The following is a 20,268-nucleotide window of genomic DNA, read 5'->3' as shown; positions in this document are numbered from 1 at the left end:
TATAGCTTTAAAGAAGAGAATCATCCTAGCTCATCAACAGGCAACTTTGAGAAACCATCTGTCCTCATGGGACAGTTAACTTCCTTGACTCCAGCCCAGGAAGAGGTGAGAGTGTAGAGACCTAAAAGAGGCCTCAGTATGAACATCCTGTTCAAATGAAGTAAGACTAGTCCGAGCCAGGCTTGGTGGCAAACACCTTTAATCCCAGCACTTAGGAGACAGAGGCAGGAGGACCTCTGAATTTTCAAGCCAGCCTAGACTACATACAGCAAGTTCCAGGACAGTCAAAGCTATATAGGAGGGACCCTACCACAAAACAAAAGAAAACAAGGCAACAACTAACAAAGAAGAAAAAAACCAAAAGGACTAGTTCTTTTCTTAGGCACAAAAATGTTTCAAACGAAAAGACAGCAAACCTTGCATGCAATGGAAGGAACCACATGACTTAGGAGACAATTATTTAACAAGGAGGAGAAAGTAGATTTGGGTGTAATAACCGTTTTGTGGAAACTCTCTACCCTACATCTCCAAATATTACAGTTAGATCTGAGCTCAGATCACGATGTTTGCAAACGGACACAGAGGAGGTGACACACCCAACTTCCCATCAGAAGCTCAATTATCCCTTGACCCTGTGGTAAACCAAGTACTAATTACTCTTCTCTTTTTCATTAGTACAAACCCAGGTATGCCACCAAAAGCAAGTATTTAAAATTATGGCCGTTTCACAACAACAAAGTCTATTGTATGTAGCATGAGCTGTGTGTGTGTGTGTGTGTGTGTGTGTGTGTGTGTGTGTTAGAAAAGATATAAAGGAAGGCAGAACTGGCCTTGTAACCTCAGCTGGATCCCAGAACCCACATAAAAGGCTGAATGTGGCGGTGCACATATGATAAATGTAATTCAGCATTCTTACTGTGAATCTGGGATAGAGGCAGGATAAGCAGCCAGAGACCCAAGGGCCAACAAAGCAACACAAACAAGAACCCCTCCCCCATCTCTCTCCCCCTCCCCCTTCTCTCTCCCCCTCCCCCATCCCTCTCCCTCTTTCTCTCTCTCTCTCTCTCTCTCTCTCTCTCTCTTGCACACGGTAAATAAATTTACTAAAGAAAAAATGAACAGTGTGTTTCTCCTAAATATATCGATATGTTCCTTTAAAGCCTTTTAAAAGTATTCATTGTCATATCAATCACAAAAGTCAGAAAAAAATTGTCATGACCTGAATATTTAAAACAGGAACTGTCAATAGATTTTTAATTGCTAAAACTGCCCAATTTCAACTTCTTTTCTGTCACTTAAAAAAAAAAAAGTTTTCTCACTTTTCTCTGAGAAATGGACTAAAAACAAGAGGAGGCCTCCTGGAGCCAGGAATGGGCGTGGCTTGGAGATGAAGCATTCTGATTGGTGCACTGGGATAGGCGTGGCTGGGAAATGAAGCATTCTGATTGGTGCACTGGGATGGGCGAGGCTGGGAAATGAAGCATTCTGATTGGTGCAGAGGAAATGGGCCAGGCTGGGAAATGAAGCATTCTGATTTAATGAGTTCTGTCTCTACTATTCTCTATAAATTTAAACATGCTTTCATTTCAGATTTCAAAGCTATGCTTGTGGTTTTCTCTTCTTTCTTCCTTCCCCCACGAGGCAGGATATTTCTCTGTGTAGCTCCTGGCTGTCCTGGAATTCTCTATGTAAACCAGGCTGGCCTTGAACTCAGAGATCCATCTGCCTTTGCCTCTAAGTCCTAGGATTAAAGGTGTGCTCACCAGTCAGAACTTAACACATCCTCCTCAGCGAATGGGGGGGGACAACCTAGACCAGCAAAAGTACCAGTGAAACAATCTAGCACTTTCTAATAATGAAGAATGTATTCATCTGAGGTAATAAATGCCCAGTTAAAATGTCCTGGTGGGCCCTACCAGTAAGTCCCTCAGATCTTGTTCTTTGTCTTAGGTGAGGCAATAGGAAACAGACCCAAAGTCAAATTGTTCTCCATGGTTCCATCCAAACCAGATTTCCCACAAGGAAAGAACAGGGGGCAGGGGGTCAGCTCTTAGTTCACACGCTTTCGGCTCAGCCAGTACAGCTCCTGGAATGCTAACCACCACCTGTCGACCTGACACTTCAACAGTTCCCAGAGGGCAGGTCCGAATTCCTTACACTTTAAATCCACTATTGTTTGTTGTTTAATTTCCTGAGATACACTTTAAAAACCATGTGACCAGTACTTCTTCTCACAGTATATAGACTTTTAAGGACTTCTTCCAAACTAAAATAAAAAAAAAAAAAAAAAAAAAAAAAAAAAAAAAAAAAAAAAAAGGAGGTAGTCCGGGCTGGATTTTCTGAAAGCCCCTCACCAACACACTCGCTGGGACGAGCCCCCAGAAAGCAGACACAGAGGCACCAGGATGGTTCTTATTCAACTGAGAAATCTAGAGCCAAGGAAATGTTAACAGCTGAACTGACCGTGGCACTGCCACATAAAGCAAGCTCCTAACCAGGAAGTAAAAGTCAGAGAGAAGAGAAGGTAAGTAAGATTCCAGCTCATGGGGATCCGCCGGCCAGCCTCTTCTGGCTTCGGCACAGGCGCACAAGACACATACACAGACAGACAGATACACACAGACACATACACACACACACACAGAGAGAGAGAGAGAGAGAGAGAGAGAGAGAGAGAGAGAGAGAGAGAGAGAGACACAAAGAATCCCCTATTTAAAAGTTCTCTGTAGACACGAAGTTCGGTTTCATAGGGGGAGGGGGGACCAAAAATACTAAAAATAACCACCTAAGGTAACTGACCTAGAGCAACGACTGTTCTACCTAGCCAAAGGTGCAAGGAAGCCTGGAGGCAGGGAGGAGGGGCTGCCCGGGGACCAGGGCAAGGAAGCCTGGAGGCAGGGAGGAGGGGCTGCCCGGGGACCCACCTTGTAGTAGTCATAGAGGAGGCCCAGGGCAGCAGCGCTATCCTCATCCCCGTTGATACTCATCATGGCCTTGGTGGCTGCAGTCAGGGGGTTCTCCAGATACGACTTCCAGGCCTCATCCTCACTCGTATAGGCTCTTCGGGTGTTGAAGGGGGCGTCACTGGGCATGGGCACCAAGGCCACTAGTCTTTTATTACTGTGGAGAAGACAAGAGAAACGGTAAGGCTCATCCTCGGGAACTTGGAGTATTTTTCCCTCCGCTGATAAACACGGCCTGGCGGTACCTTGATTTGCACTTGACCAGCCTAAGGCAGGTTAAAGCTGAAACCGACAACCACACTGCACTTTTAAAGTCTCGACTTACACCTTTGCTGTGCATGAGGAGAGGTAATGGCTTGAGAGGTAGCCTGGACTTGAGGAAATGGCTCAGGGTTTACGTGTGTTTGCTTACTGCACTCCCAGAGGACCAGGGTCAATCGCAGCCCTCCTATCAGGTAGCTTACAACTGTCTGTGACTACGGTGCTAGGAGAATCAGTCACTCTCCTGACACTCCACTCACGTGGTGAACATAAACTCTCCCTCTCCCCCCTCCCCTGCCACCCCCCCCACACACACACAAATATTTTTCAAGGGTAGTATATGTCTTTAGGTAAGGTTTCTATTGCTGCCATGAAACAACATGACCAAGAAACAGGCTGGACAGAAAAGGGTTCATTCTACACTTCCACATTGCTGTTCATCAACAACATCAAGACAGAAACTCAAACAGGACAGGAACCTGGAGGCAGGAACTGATGCAGAGGGTGTTGCTTACTGGCTTGCTTGCCTGCTCCCTTATAGAACCCAGGACCACCAGCCCAGGGATGGCACCACGCCCAAAGAGCTGGGCCAGGTATGGCACCACCCACAATGGGCTGGGCCAGGGATGGCTCCACCCACAATGGGCTGGGTCAGGGATGGATCCACCTACCATGGGCTGGGCCCTCCCCCCTTGATCACTAGTTGAGAAAATGCCTTACAGCTGGATCTCATGGGGGCATTTCCCCAACTGAGGCTCCTTTCTCTGTGATAACTCCAGCTCGAGTCAAGTTGACGCACAAAACGAGCCAGAACAGTGTATCTACTTAATCCGTGTTGCCTTCCTCCAAACTTGGTTCTCTGCATCCAATCATTCTGAGCAACTTAATTATTCTTCATTATTGAGCACTAATATAGAACCCTGTGAGAGAATGATTTCCCTTTAACTAGATCCTAATTTAAAACATTAATTTTAAATATAGGTAATAAATAGGTCCCATTTGTTCTATTAGATTTGATCTGGCTTGAAATTCCCAGCAAATTATAGACCAATATAAATCTCTTAATTAGAATAACATAAGGTACTTGGCAAACAGAACATGTTAGATACAGAGAAGATGGTAAGAGAGCTATGGACCATATATGAGCCCCATCACTGTGGGACTGTACTATACTGGGATAATATGGAAGTATCATGACAGGAAGCCCACTGAGGGGACTGTTGACTGACATGCAGGCGGAGTTTTCCCTGACAGACAGGGTAGGAATCAAGTCTAACCAGTTCAGCCTTGTGTAAAGCAACAGTGTCATAAGGTCAATGGGACAACGGTGACTCACATTCCCTTACAACTCCCCATGCACGTCAGGCTACAAAGTGTCAAGGAACTGAGTCTGGAGAAACTCAGAGGCTCATTTCTTAGCCTTTATTTATTTTTTTTTTTTTCTCCTTCAAGTAACAGCTGGGTTAACACACCATCACATGACTTTCAGGTGGCAGTGCCAACTCTTGTTGCAAATAACATGGTTTCAAAGTGTCTCATTGAGTTACTGTGGAAGGAGACAAATGCCTTTTTTTTTTTAATTGTATATTCTCTGCATTTACATTTCAGATGTTATCCCCTTCCCCCATCCCATCCCCCCTCAAGCTCCCATTGCCTCCATGAGGGTGCTCCCTCTCCCAGACAAATGCCTTCTGGGGGTTCTTTAGTAGCCTATGGTGAAGGAAAACTGGGCACCTGCGTTCTTCAGGAGGTACAGCAATGCCCGTCGGCCCGCCTCAGAATATCCCGGAAATAACAGATAACTGGGTCCTTGGGAGGATGCAGAACTCAGACACCATGCGCGGTGTCCCTGTCAAGTTTTTGTGCCTCTCAGGTCTTGTTAGAGTTGATTATAATTTATTAATGGTAAAATAAGATTCATTAATTAAAGTGAAGAGTCACTCATCTAACCTAGGCATGGTGTCACGTGCCTTTAGTCCCAGCAGGCAGGAGAAAGAGGCGGGTGGGTTCGAGGCCTGCCTGGTCTACAGAGGGAATCCAGTAGGGAAGTTAGCTTTTCAGAAATGAGTAATTGAGTAACACACACTTGGCATCGGCTGCTCTTTATCTTTCTGTTTTTCTTGTACATGGATACTTATGTACTGGAACAGAATTCTGTTTTGTCCACATTAATTTTCAGTGTCTGCGAGTCTAAGTTCTCACAGTATCATATCGCACCATTTGAGAGAGTAAAAACTGGCTGGAGGGATGGCTCAGCGGTTAAGGGCACTGACTGCTCTTCCAGAGGTCCTGAGTTCAAATCCCAGCAACCACATGGGGGCTCCCAACCATCTGTAATGAGACCTGACGCCCTCTTCTGGTGTGTCTAAAGACAGCTACAGTGCACTCATTCATAAAATAAATAATAATAATAGATTTTAAAAAAGAATCTGTCAATTCTTTTGTAACCTTCTAAACCCAGAACTCCACAATCTGGGTGGCCTTCCACACAGAACTCAAAGCAAATGTGAACTTGATCCCTGGGTCTCTCAAAGTTCGGGGTCACTTCCGCTACCTTTTCTGTTCTACCTCAGCCACCAGAGACCCTGGATCCCATCAGGACCAGCCCTCCCACTGCCTTGGAGAGGTAAGGAGAGCTTCATGCGCAACGACATTGCTGGGGAGCTCAGGAAACAGCAGCCCGCGTATCCACCTTAGCCCTGCGCCGACTTCCTGTTCATCTTCCAGAACTTTCCTCCCCTTCAACCCCTCAGCTGATATTCCCCATTATCATGATCTAATCCCAGCTGCTCTTCTAATTCTGTGTCTTCTACTTGCTTAATAGGAAAATTAAACCATAATCTCTGACATGTCCTCATGACATCGCTGTGCCTTGAAGACACCCATTCTTGTCTTTCTCGGTCCGTAGTCTCTCTCTGGGTCCCTCACAACTTCCCCTTGCCAGAGCTCCGAAAGCACGCGCATTATTACTTCATGATCTACCTCTAAATTTTCGTTACACAAAGATTGCCAACCGCATAAGGAGGACCCACCACAGGCACCACCCCTAAACAAAACCATCCAGCCAAGTCCACGCGTGATCCTCCCCGAGGTCCTCCCCACTTTCCTAGGCCTACCTTAGGTTCCCAAGCTGTTACTCGCTAGCTCTGCCTTTGACTTCCTTCCAGAAGAACCAATTTCCACCCTACTCCCAGGCCCTGGTGAACTCTCCTAGAAGTCCACACGGGCCTTAAGCAATAATGCTCAAGGCACTTTTAAACTATATCCATGTGTTCGAAAAAAAAATGGCACAGGAGACGGTGGTGCCTTCAGACCCTAGCCAGCTACCACGTGCCTCTAACCCCCCCTTCCGGTCTGTGGCACCTAAGATTTAATGAAAAAAATGCTAATCAGACCAATCAAAGAGCTGTGGCCTCTGACTGGATGCAGAGATTAGAAAAGAGCAAAGAGGGAAAGCCAAAAAAAAAAAAAAAAATCTGATCTTCAACCAACACCACGCGCCTTCGAGTCCCAACCCCTCCCCCATCTCTACCGCTAGCAGCTCCTGCCCTCCTGTCACAGGTAGGATCCATGATTTCCCATCTACCTCCGGAGGAAGTCCCACTAGCTGGAGCCGCAGACTATCTACGGGACCTGCCCACATCGCGCCATCCCGACTGCTCGCGCCTTGGTTCAAACCACCGCCACCCACGCAGCCTGAACACCTACTATTCTCAGTGGAGCCCCTGCGGCGCCGCCCCAGGATCAGTTTATGAGGACTCTCAATAACCAAGGCTGTGACCCAGATGACAACCTGGGCCAGAGTCACTGTGGGAGATGAAATCCATCTGAAGGGTTTTATTTTTGTCCCTCCCCCCTCCTCCCCTCCCCACCCTCCAAGAGGGAAGCTTTGTTTCACTGTGTGGCTCTTCCGCCTCGCCACAGGCTCACAACCACGGAGCCAGGCTGAGCCGAGAAACTCAGGAACTGCTTTCAAAGTAAACCTTCCGCTGCGTTAAGCCGATTCCTCTGGCATTTTGTCACAGTAACTGACGTGGACACAAAAACCTACAGACCCATTGGTTAGAGGATGTGCCCCAAACGAGAGCTCCCAATGCCCTACACACACTTTAGTTCAGAGCTGGAAGACAGGGTGAAAGGTTAAAAACGAAAGTGTTAAAGGGGAGGTGTAGGAAAGTACCAGAGAGATGTCACCATGGGAAATGGGGGATAGAGAATGTTTTAAATGGAAATAATTCGTTAGGACAACAACCTGAAAGCTGTGTGTGTGAACCCAAATCTAACATACAACAGCCACAGCCCGAGTGCCTTCCGTGATGGGCGGGGTCTTACTGTTTTGCTGTCGGGGAAAGACCCAGGTAATTCTTACAAAGAAAAGCATTTAACCGGGGCTGGCTTACGGTTTCAGAGGTCACGCCATCCTTTATCATCACGGTAGGGAACATGGCGGCAGGCGGACAGACGCTGAGAGAGAGGCGGCTGCTCTGGCATGAGCTTTTGAAAACTCAAAAATCCATCCCCAGGGTCACACTTCCTCTAACAAGCCACACCCTCGACTTCTTCTAAGCCTATCAAAGAGTTCCACTCCCTGACGACAAAGCATCAAATACATGAGCCTATTGGGCCATCTTCAAACCAGCACAGGATCCTAACTACCTTATGTAAGTTAAATTACAAGTTTTCAAGCAACCTCCTCCCATCCACCGCCCTCCCCCGCTCCAAAACAGAAACAAAAAATCAAAACAAACAAACAATCAAAATCCTTAAAGCCAGATGTTTATCCAGATTTGAACCACCAGGTTTGCCCAAGACCTTGCAGTCAGCAGGCAGTGTGGGACAAAGACTGGAGCCCACTCAAGGCCTCCGAAGTCGCTTTCTCAGTTCCAGTACTTGACTACGTGGATTCTTAGGAAGTTAATTTCTGAGCGGGATGTGGTGGTACACTCCTGTAATCTCAGCACTTGGGGAGCCCAAGGGCGGGGGGATTGCTGCATTGAGGCCAGCCTGGCTTTACATGGGGATTTTGAGGACAGGCGGGGCTGCACAGAAAAACTGTATACAAACAAAAAAAAAACCCAAAACAAACAAACAAAAACAGCCTCAAACTTAAGTTTCTCTATGGTGGAGAGCAAGGGTTACTACACCACATTCAAAGAAAGAGGGGGGAACAAGGACGGGAGGGGAGAGGAGTGGGGGTACAGGGGAAGGGAGGGGAGGGGGAGGAGAGAAGAGGAGAGAGGGAATGGGTGGCCTTCCTAAATGAAAAGGTAAGGAAGGGATTTGATTTGAGCAGGGACTGTTAAAGAGACAGCAACGGACAAACTAAATAGGCGGAAAAGCAGGATCTGTCATCCCGAGGAGACTCAACACCGATTCTATTCATCTATTCTTTTTGAAAGAATAATTGGCCAAGATAACCAAATATTCAAGCAAGGGAAGCAGAGGGGATGGTAGACGTGGCTCACATGGATAAACATGGTGTTACAAGTGGCTCTGTGCGAAGAGAAAACGGAAAGATGGGTCTCTGGCAGGAGATCTAGCTTGTGGCTCTCCATCCACACAGACTTCTGTCCCTGGAAAGAGACAGTCGCTTCACAGTGGCTACCTTAAGCAAGTCATGGGGCAGAACTCTTAAGACAGAGCAAGAAAGGTAAAGGGAGGGGACCGTGCTGGTGACTGGTGGGCGATGCGCAGGCTGTGAGGAGAAGCCACTGAGTGTGTACGGTCACACAGCTGCTGCGCAGGGCTGTGAGGAGCAGCCACTAAGTGTGTAAGGACACAAAACTGAAAACAAGGGGATCTGTGATTGGTCTTCGAAGCATTTGTGAATATTGTTAATACAATAGAATAAAAGGCCACCCAGGTGTAAGGGAAGGGCTGAAGGCAGGCTCTTCCGGGAGCAAAGACTTCCTTCCGTAGCAGGAAGCATTTGAGGGCCCTTCCTCGCTCGGCTCTAAAACCTGGTCTCTTCCTGGGGAAGGGCGTGTCACACACACCCGCAGTGGCCGACTGAACAAGTCCCTCCCTTCAACAATGTGCAGCAACTTCCCTTTGACTCCTTAGAAGAGATTTGAGTGCTCGGCATGAAGGCTGAGCGGTAACGCCGTAGTCAGACTGAGTTAGCCATCCAGCCCACAAGGAGGACAAAACTGACTTCTGCAGTTGTCCTCGGACCTCTGCGCGTTCACCGTGGTAACCGAGCACGCGCATGCAATAAGGAAATAAGCGGGCGGACAAATAAACGTTTTGGCTTTGGGGGTGGGCGGTTGGTGGTTGAGACAGGGTTTCCCGTGTACAGGGTTTTCCCCGTGTACCCACGGCTGTCCTGGAGCTAGCTGTGTAGATTGGACCAGATACATTTGTTTCTGCTGGGATTAAAGGCACATACAACCATGCCAAGCTTGGACAATGTAAATGTTTTAATATTAGATTTCGACTGTCCAGATCCGACTGGCCTATAACAAAATGCTGATTTAGAAGGAAATGAAATTCACAAGGTAACTTCTATTTTATGCAGCTCGGATTCCCAAACTCCCCCCACAGTTATTTACATATATGCATTTGCAGGGCCTGATTTTCATGCCTATAAACACAAAAGGGGGGTTGGGAGCCTTTGTGATTATCTACTCAAAAATCTCTCATCCTACAAATAGCCAGGGTGAGGTCGGGAAGAGATCACAGCATTGTCCTGGGACCACGGTCATTTCTGCTGATGCTAATATTAGATCAGAGGAGGGGTCAGTGTTGGAAGAAACACAAGCCCTGGGCCAACTGTGCTTTGCAAACACAGGAGAACTCTGTCGTGCAGGCAGATTGCAGATCAAGCTCAACGTGAACATCCTAGAAAGCTTCAGCCCTGAGTCTACCCATTCACTGAGCAAAGTTTACGGGACTTCCCACCGAGCTGGTCTAAATGTGAGAGGTACCGTGTAAGCCAGCCAGGGAAGTCTAGGAAAACCTTACTGACTCATTGTGATGGTTTCCATATGCTTGTCCCCAGGGAGTGGCACTCTTAGGTGTGACCCTGTTGAAGTAGGTGTGTCACTGTGGGCGTGGGCTTAAGACCCTCACCCTAGCTGCCTGGAAGTCAGTCTTCCACTAGCAGCCTTCAGATGAGGATGTAGAACTCTCTACACCTGGAGGCTGCCATGTTCCCACCTTAATGATAATGGACTCAACCTCTGAACCTGTAAGCCAGCCCCAATTAAGTGGTGTCATTTCTAAGACTTGCATTGGTCATGGTGTCTGCTCACAGCAGTAAAACCCTAAGACATTCATTCATCCATTCACTCATTCATTCATATAGTCTCATCCAGAGATTCCTCCATATAGCAACCATGACATCGCATTGCTTACACATTGAAGCCTTTTTTCATTACTGGGCTCCAATCCCTTAATCCACCAAGTGAGGTGTAAAGATGATGAACGTCACAGCAGACATGGCTTGCTGCTCTCATGTTTCGGTGTGGTGTTTTTTTGTTTGTTTTATATGCTGAGACATACTATTTAAAAACCTTGAAAATCAAGAATACCATTTACCTGCAAGTCTTAGGTGTACAGCTGCGATGGAAAATTGAGCTCCAGCAATGACAAAAGCAGGGGCTCTGCCCTGATGACACCTTTTCCGTGGTGAATACACAATTGCAGGTGTGACATGTGCAGATGGAGCCAGGGCAGGGGGTCCCAGAAGGGACTCTGTTGCGGGGACAGAGACCAGAGTGGACCTGGGTTCTGTTGCCCTGCTCTGGACCAGTCACCTTACTGACAGGGAGGGTACACTTCCTTACGGACTCTTCCCAGCCAACAACTGTGCATGGATCATGCAGGCCACTGAAGTGGGCGTGTCCTTGGGAGACTTCCTGCCCGGTGAACCTCTGCGGAAGACACACTGCTTTAAGGTTCCACCCAACATTCCCTCTTTCTCCTTCACTTGGGGATAGGTCTTGGTACAATCTGATGTTGTCTCTGGCTTTTCCACTGGTGCTGTCTCACGGGTATCTCTCTGTGCACAGCTCTTGAGAGCTCAATCCAGAGGAACTGTTTGGGGCTACTCACGATTGGTTGGCAGGGAAATGTCACAAACATAAGTAAAGGAAGATGGGAAAACTGGATTATATGGAGGGAGGGACCCATGGGCAGGCACAGCACGAGCTTGCCTCTGAGGCGAAGAGGAACTTCCCTGGGAGAGATAGACCTTAACTTTTCAAGAAAGAAGAAAGCAGCTTCTAGTCAAGTGAAAGACACACGGGAGGGAGGGTTGCTCAAGGATGAGTTCTTCACTTCTCACACCTGATTGGATTTCTGTTTTGTTTTGTTTTTTGAATCTGGGGGGAGGGGGAGAGGCACGGTCTGTGCCATGGAACAAACATGAACAAGTTTTAAAAGTTGCTCTCTTCTGCTGCCCACCATTTCTGGGGATCGACCTCAGGATGCCAGGCTCAGTGGCAAGGGCCCTACCCACTGAGCTCTCTGGCCAACCCAACTCCTAGGATTGGGTTCAACTGGATTTTGAGTGCAAGGTCTTCAGTCAGGAAATAGCCCAACTAACTAAATGTATTTTTGAAAACATCAGCCACCAAGCCCAAGCACTATTGCTGATGCCAAGAAGAGTTTACAGACATGGATGTCTCCTCAGAAGTTCTCCCCCAGAGTCATACAGACACAGAGGAGGATGCTTGCAGCTAAACAGCAGACTGAACATGGGGACCCCAATGAAAGAGCTAGAGAAAGAACTGAAGGAGCTGAAAGGTTTGCACCCTCATGGGAAGAACAACATCATCAACCAGCCAAGGCTCTGAGGTGGAGAGGGAGCACCTTCATGGAGGCAAGGGGAGGGGAAGGAGGAAGGGGAGTGGGGGGAGAGGGTATAACATTTGAAATGTAAATACAGAGAATATCCAATTTAAAAAAGAAAAGAAAAGAAAGAAATAGAAACACGGTGAACAAGAAAAAAACAAAGTCTTTCTGACAACGGTGTGTGGGACAGACCTGAACAGAGGTTCCATCAGACGGCTTGCAATCACCTGCGTCTCCAGCTCCCGGAACTCACTACCCTCACTAGCCCCTGAGGGCTTCGGCACACATGTGTGCATTCCCACAGACAGACAGAAACAATGTCAAACAGGGGGAAGTTAAAGAAAAGTAGCCGGAAAGCCACAGCAAGGGTAGATTCAGGATTATTTTCTACGTAATAAACAGAACTCATTCCCACAGGGTCACCCTAAGGATTCCATCCTGACTGTCTGTCTAATGGTAGATGTTTTCTTCTGTAGGTGCTTAGCATCAGATCTTAATCCTCAGTGTTTCTGTACAATGTCTTGACCAATTAGTAGCCCACATAAGAAGTAAATAATAGTAGTCAAACTTAGTAGATACTCTGGCAAACGTGTTGGAGACAACCTCCCTTTTTAACAGTGCTACCCAGGGTAGCCCACATGGAGGCCACCGAAAGCACAGATGATGAAGTTGACCCTTCTATAAAATCAGGCAGATAAATGGACCTCATTGCATAACAAACGGGACCAGGAGGCAGCGGGCTCAGCTTTGCTGGACAGTGTTCGACATGCCAAGGTGAACTTGGGCCTGCTCTATGGCAATTTAGGTGGGACTCTGAAGGAACTGTCCAAAATGCAAAAGTGAACTGTGAATATCTTTCTCCTGGGGACAATAGACCATAATATCAACCTTTAGAGAGAGGGAGGAGGGAGGATAGGGAGGAAAAGAATTTTCCAGTAAATGCCCCTTGGCCTGGGAGTTAAGGGGCTCCATCCACTTGTGTATTGGCTTATTTAAGTTGAACTGTTACTTGAGCCCGTTAAAATAAATCTAGAGAAATGTCTAGATAAGTTTCATGCTCAACCACAAAAATGCAAAAACTATAGGATATATAGATAAATCTTTACCATGATGTTGGATTTAGGAATTATTTAGGCATCGATACGGTAGAGTGCATGAAAAAAGTGGTAATTTCAACCACTTAGACATGATCGGGAATAAGGACTTCAGGTGAAAGTTATCAGATAAGGTACTTTTTAAACGTACACCCTTATAGGCCTTAAGAAAGGAAACAAGCCAGGTGTGGAACACAGGCCTCCGATCCCAGCACTTGGGAGAGGCTATCCAGTGGTAGCTTTTAATCCCAGCTAGCTTGGTCTAACAAAGTAAGTTCTGGGACAGCCACAGCTACACAGAGAAACCTTGGGGGCCGGGGGCGGGGCCGGGGGCGGGGGCTAGAACGGAGAGCAATATCTAAGTGAGCATCATTCACATTTACAAACTTCACAATGGAGATAAACAATCCCACGTCATGAACCCCGACAGACGGGGGACTGGGGGGCCAGCAGCAGAGGCGATGGCGGAATGGACAAGTCCTGGAGTGAAGCCCACAGAGGGTCATGGCTGCATGCAAAGTCACCACGGTTAGCGAATGCCGGAAGAACCTCGGGTCTGTCTAGTCTTGCAGAAGAGAGGAGAAACAACCGCCTGCCACCGGCTAGAAGTGACTATCGATGGGGCATGGCTCTGGGGACCAAAGAGTAACACATAGCCCTGTGAGCAACAGGAAGAAACCGGCAGCAATGGACAAGGTGAACACAAGGCAGCAACCTCTAAGAGGCTATAGGTGAGGTAGAACCTACCTACGCGACAGAAGGTGTGTGGGCGGCCTTGACCCAGGTGCCCCATCCCCCACGGGTGATTTTACAATGGAAAAGCCATATCCAGTTCTGTCGGTCCATGATCACTAAGGACAGAGGGAAGCGGGTGAGGGTGGGGTGAGGGTGCTTCCGCTGCGGAGAAAAGTGTATGGAAATATCCTGGAAAGGATGCTGTGCGCGAACAAAGAGATGGCAGGGGAGGAGCCTGCGTTATTCAAGTTAGAAGCGGGTCTCCAGACAGCTCTCGTTCCAGACCTCCCAACTTCTAGGACTGAGCAGCTTCTGCGCCCTGCGCTCTAGACTTCGGGTAACCCACATGGGACTCCTCAGCATCCGCATGTAAGCAATCTGATGGCTCCCCTTGGGTAGTTCAATAAATTCTATGAGCTCTGATCCTTGGAGAGCTCTCGCTGCTACAGTTGATAAACTCAGCTAAGACCCTTCGTAGGAAAACAAGCCGGACAGCCAAAATAAAACAAACAAAACCCTTCTAGAGGACGGAGCGGAAAGAAGAAGGCTCAAGTCCCGGTGTAAGCTGGCCTCAAACTCGACCCTCACCTAAAACAACGCGCTAATGACAATAGGGCTGGGAGAACGTAAGATCCTCAGCGGGGTACGGGGCGGAAGCCGGAAAGAGCCCAAGGACTGAAGAACCACCCACACCAGCAGATGCCTACACAAACTGCTGTTCCTCAGACCTTTTCTGGGCATCACCCACCCCGCCCCTCCCCGTGTTAAATCCAACGCATTTCTTTGAAAATAAAATCAACGGAGGCCTGAGACCAGCAGGTAAGGGCTCTCCCCACCAAGCCTGGCAACTGGGGGTCAACGCTCAGAACCCACATGGGAGGTTCACACTAGAACCATGGCACTCAGACCTCCGGGGGCATGCTATACGTGCACACACACTATAAATATATACGTGCATTATTCGTGCACACACGTACATTTTTAAATGAATGTTAACTATATTGTAAGAAGATATTATGGGGATCCTTTGTAACATCCCAGAAGCCTGGAGTCTGCCTGTGGTTGCCAGTTTTCAACCACTAGGCATAGGATGGAGCAAGGAACAGTTCCCGGCAGGCAGGGTCAGACCACCAGGATCAGACCACCAGGATGCATTCCCAGCACCAGACTGTCAGCTCTTGCTTTACCCGTGTGTCAATTCAAGCTGAGAATGAGTTAAACATGTGCAGTACGCAGGCCAGTTTTACCAGGTAGGTAATGCCCTTACCATGACCCTTAGCTTTCTGGACGGGGCTCTCCTGTTCTACTCTGTGAGCTCAGGCTGAGGAACACATGCATGTCGGTGTATGCCGATACCCTCTAAGAGAGCCGTGACCTCACAAGGGCGAGTGTGAGGCACTCTACCGAACTTTAGTGGATTAGAATTATCAGGAGTCTTAAGAATTCTTCATGTAATGTCTCATTAAGCGGATGTGGTGTGTGTGTGTGTGTGTGTGTGTGTGTGTGTGTGTGTGTGTGAAGAAAAATAGGGAGGAAGAAAGGAAAGGAGGAAGGAAGGAGGGAGAGGAGGGAGGAAAAGGAGGAAGGAGGGAGAGGAGGGAGGAAGGAGAGGAAGGAAGAAGGAAGGAAAGAAGGGAAAAGGGAGAGAGGGAAGAAGGGAGGGAGGAAAGAGAAGGAAGGGAGGAAGGGAGGAAAGAGAGAGAAGGGGAGGAAGGAAAGAAGGGAGAAAGGGAGAGAGGAAAGAGAAAAGGAAGAAGGGAGGGAGGAAAGAGAGGAAGGGAGGAAAGGGAGAGGAGGGGGAAGGGAGGAAAGAGAGTGGAGGGGAGGAAGGAAAAAGAGAGGAAGGGAGGAAGGAAAGAGGGAGGAAAGAGAGGGAGGAAGGGAGGAAAGAGAGGGGGGAAGGGAGGAAAGAGAGGGGGGAAGAGAGAGAGGAAAGAGAGGGAGAAAGGGAGGGAGGAAAGAGAGAGAGGGGGGAAGGGAGGGAGGAAGGGAGGAAAGAGAGAGAGGGGGGAAGGGAGGGAGGAAGGGAGGAAAGAGAGAGAGGGGGGAAGGGAGGGAGGAAGGGAGGAAAGAGAGAGAGGGGGGAAGGGAGGGAGGAAAGAGAGAGAGGAAAGAGAGGGAGGAAGGGAGGGAGGAAAGAGAGAGAGGGGGGAAGGGAGGGAGGAAGGGAATCTGAAATGTCACACCCAACTAAGTCTAAGCCTTGGTTCCTTGGGAGTCCATCCGGGCTGGACAAGCTAAGAGGTTGGAGGGCCCAGACCTTGTGCAGGGCAATGAATGCTGAGGGAAGAAAAAGGGTGACAGAACCCTTAAGCAAAGGCAGTGCCCTGTCACTTAAAGGCCAGCAGCACAGCCAGATGTCAGCGTGCATGAATACCTCACAACATGACGGTGCCCTCTGACGGAGTTGGTCATTCCGCTGGTCAAAATCTCTGCTGGTTCAGAGACTTGGGCTTGGTGACGGGCGCTGGAGAGTGTCCCAAAGCTCCTACTCTGGAGGAAGAAACAGTGTAGGGACCAGCCGCGCTGGGGATTGTTCCAAGCCAGAAACTGAAGTGACAGGTCTTCCCAGATGACAGGAAGCTGTACACTGAACTTTGAGAACTCAGGGTCAGATTCCCTGAGGGTCTGGAGCTTCTCCCAGTGCCTTCCTTCCCTACTAAGCGTTTGAATGCGGGATCTCATCTGTGTCTGGTTCCTGGAGTATCTGTAGTAAAACATGCAGAAGGTGGCAACAAACACAGCTATTTTCTTCCCCCACCACTTCCAGTCCTAACTGCAGGAGCTACTGCGTAAGTCAATTTTACTGTGACCCAGGTTTCCTAGTAATCTGTTCTGAAAGGCAGGAATAGGGTGGGTATGTCCAGTGTGTGTGTGTGTGACAGGTAAGTGTTAGCCTGGGGAACACAGTTAAGCCTGATGAAGGGGAAAAGTCACAAGGACCTGGAATAGGTGACCTTCTGTAAACTGTGAATGCTAAGTCTGTCCTCAGTCTGAGCAGACAAAGGGAACACTGAGGAGACGGAAGGGTCACCTGAGGACACTCTAGGCTCGAGTAACCTTCTCGCAATAGGTAACTCCAACAGTGTAGGAAGAGCTGCGGAGAGGAAAAATGGCGCCCAGTTTGTTCTAACCGCTGGTCTAACCCAGGCTACAAGGGGAAGAACACTCGGGAGGACACCCAGCCATGAGGAGCAACGGGGTTGGCCACAGCTCACACGCATTGTCTGCCATGCCCGTGAACTATAGGGACACGGCTCGTGCCCAAGGGTAGGAGACAAGATCACTTTTTAAACTTACGTGCTTTTGATATAGGGGAACCATGAAAGATTAAGTAACTACACGCAACACAACAGAAAGCAATAGAAATGGACGGACTAACGTCATCAGCCATACTTATGTGCCTTAGGATGTAGCTCAGTGATAAAGAATTTGCCTGATATATGTAAGGTTCTTGTGCCATTTCTGGAAAGGAACACACACACATATGCCTACACATACACACACACACACACACACACACACATACATACATACACCACACACACACATACATACACACGCATACACACATACACACACACACATGCACATATACATACACACAGCACACACACACATACACACATACATACACACACATACACACACACACCACACACACATACACACACACACGCACACATACATACACACTCATACATACACACATACACACACACACACACACACGCACACACACACACACACACATATACACATCAAATAACATTCAAATTAAAAATAAAAACACAGCTTCAGAGTTTAAAAGTAAAAGAATTGGACTCCTGGAGCTAGAGAGATGGCTCAGCAGTTAAGAGAACTGGTTTTCCTTCCAAAGGACCTAGGTTCGATTCCCAACACCCACATGCTTCATCACAACTGTGCGTAACTCCGGTTCCCAGGGTTCAACACTCTCTTCTGCCTTCTCAGGCACTGCACACAGACAGTACCGAGACATACTAGCGAGAAAGATAGTCACAGACATACAGTAGAAGTTAATTTATTATTTAATTAATTAAAATTAATGAATTAAATTTAAATTGTTTGTTTTTCTGAGACAGGGTTTCCTTGGAACCTGCTTGGTAGAGGTCCACCTGCTTCTTCCTCCCGAGTGCTGGGATTAGAAACATGCACCACTGTCAGAGAGCAACAGTCAGATTTTTAAAGAATTATAATGTCAGTATTTAGGAGGCAGGGGCTGGTAGGTCTCTGGTCTACACGGTGAGTACCAGGCTGGCCAGAAATACATGGTGAAGGCACTGCTCTCAAAATAATAAAAATAAAAACATTAGATCTCCCCAAAACTGACAAAATGAAACTATTATAAACAATAATAATAAACTGTGATCATAAAAGAATGCTCAAAGCTGAGGCAGGTGGATCTTTGTGAATTTGAGGCCAGCTTAGTCTACAGAGCAAGTTTCAGGAGAGCTGGGGGTACACAGAGAAATCCTGTCTCAGAAAACTGGGGGAGGGGAAGAATTCTCAACCTCATGGGAAGAACAGTATTATCAACCAACCAAACCCTCCAGAGCTCTCAGGGACTAAAACACCAACCACTGAGCACACATGGAGAGACTCATGGCTCCAGTCGCATATGCAGCAGAGGATGGCATTGTCTGGCAACAATGGGAGGAGAGGCCTTTGGTCCAGTGAAGGTGGGTTTTTCCAGTGTAGGGAATGCCAAGGTGCTGAGGTGGGAGAGGGAGGTTGGGAGAGGGAACACCTTCATGGAGGCAATAGGAGGGGGAGGGGGATAGGAGTGGGGAGAAAGGGGATAACATCTGAAATGTGAACACAGAGATAGCCAATAAAAAAAAAAAAAAAAAGAATTCCCCAAACAATTGAAAAGTTTATGAATACCACTACCCGTTAATAATGGATCTATGATATCCCTTAGTGGTACAGCATTTCCCTAGCACCAAGGGGGGGGGTGGAAGGAAGATAAGAAAAAGTATGTTTATGAAAATCATCATTGGTCTCTTGCTGCAGCAACGCGAGTGGGCGCACCTGGAGCGCGAGCTCGGAACAAGAATCCACGAGTTGTAAGAAAATGGCAGACAAGCCAGACACGGGGAAATCGCGAGCTTCGACAAGGCCAAGCTGAAGGAAACCGAGACGCAGGAGGAAAACTCCCTGCCGACCAAAGAGACCACAGAACAGGAAAAGAGGAGTGAAATCTCCTAAAAGCCCAGGAAGATTTCCGCACCCACCCCGCCCCGTCATCTCCAAGACCCCCTCGTGATGTGGAGGAAGAGTCACCTGCAAGATGGACGTGAGCCACAAGCTGCACTGTGAACCCGGGTACTCCGAGCCGATGCTACCCGCCCGTCGGTCTCTGAAGGGGACCCCACCCCCACTAATCGGATTGCCAAATTTCACCGGTTTGCCCTGGGATATTATAGAAAATTATTTGTATGATTGATGAAAATAAAACACACCTCGTGGCATGGGGGAAAAAAAGAAAGAAAGAAAATCATCATTAACAGTTGCAGTAGCATTGGAGCCTCCCAAATTCCTGTTGAAATAACATCCCTGATGTGACGGGACCCCAGGAACCACTAGGAAACGAAGAGACCAGAAAATTAGCTCTGGAGAGGGTCTCCCCTGGGGCTGAGTGCTTTGCCTGCATGTATGTGTGTATGTGTGTGTGTGTGTATGTATGTGTGTGTGTGTATGTATGTATGTATGTATGTATGTGTGTATGTATGTATGTATGTATGTATGTGTGTATGTATGTATGTATGTATGTATGTATGTATGTGTGTATGTGTGTGTGTATGTATGTATGTATGTATGTATGTATGTATGTATGTGTGTATGTGTGTATGTATGTATGTATGTATGTATGTGTGTATGTGTGTGTGTATGTATGTATGTATGTATGTATGTATGTGTGTATGTATGTGCATGATGCCCAGTGGTCAGGGAGGTTGAAAGAGGATTTTTGGATCCCCTAGAAATGAAATTACAGATGGTTGTAAGCCACCATGTGGGTGCTGGCCACTAAACCTCGGTCCACAACACAGAAGCAAGCGCTGTCAACGGCCCATCTCTCAACTCTTATTAGATAGAAAAGAAGGTTGTGCCAGGTAGCACAAGCCTCTAATCTCAGCAACCAGGATGCCAAGGCAGGCCAGGGTGAATTGTCTAAATACTGGGAATTAGGGGGAGACAGCCATTGTTTGCACACAGTATAATAATAATAGATCATTTGAAACTTAGTCAAGGAAAGAAGGCTTAAGGAGATATATAAATAAATAGATATTAATTGGGCTCACTTCACAGGTTAGAATCCACACAGAACCTGCTGACGTTAGGCAGCTACAGATGCTCCCAGCTCTGGCCATTGGTGTGTGAGGACAGTGTTCTGTAAA

The 20,268-nt window shown here is 47.7% G+C and overlaps 1 protein-coding gene and 1 pseudogene across 2 annotated transcripts in view; one reads left to right on the top strand and one right to left on the bottom strand.

Moving 5' to 3' along the window:
- GRHL2 (grainyhead like transcription factor 2) overlaps positions 1 to 3,092 on the bottom strand; it is a gene marked incomplete at both ends in the record, with an annotated part of 84,153 nt that extends 81,061 nt beyond the window's left edge. The window contains one exon of the mRNA XM_080909483.1: positions 2,925 to 3,092. Coding sequence (XP_080765609.1) covers positions 2,925 to 3,092 — 168 coding nt within the window. The remainder of the gene's footprint in view (positions 1 to 2,924) is intronic.
- Positions 3,093 to 18,944: 15,852 nt separating this feature from the next.
- On the top strand, positions 18,945 to 19,078 carry LOC308414263 (thymosin beta-10-like; annotated as a pseudogene). The gene has a single exon. The product of its transcript is annotated as a thymosin beta-10-like (transcript).
- Positions 19,079 to 20,268: the final 1,190 nt, after the last annotated feature.

Source organism: Micromys minutus, assembly GCF_963924665.1.
Source record: "Micromys minutus genome assembly, chromosome: 33".
NCBI classification, from domain to species: domain Eukaryota; kingdom Metazoa; phylum Chordata; class Mammalia; order Rodentia; family Muridae; genus Micromys; species Micromys minutus.
The sequence above is the reverse complement of the archived record's forward strand: the minus strand, read 5'-3'. Positions and strand labels throughout refer to the sequence as shown.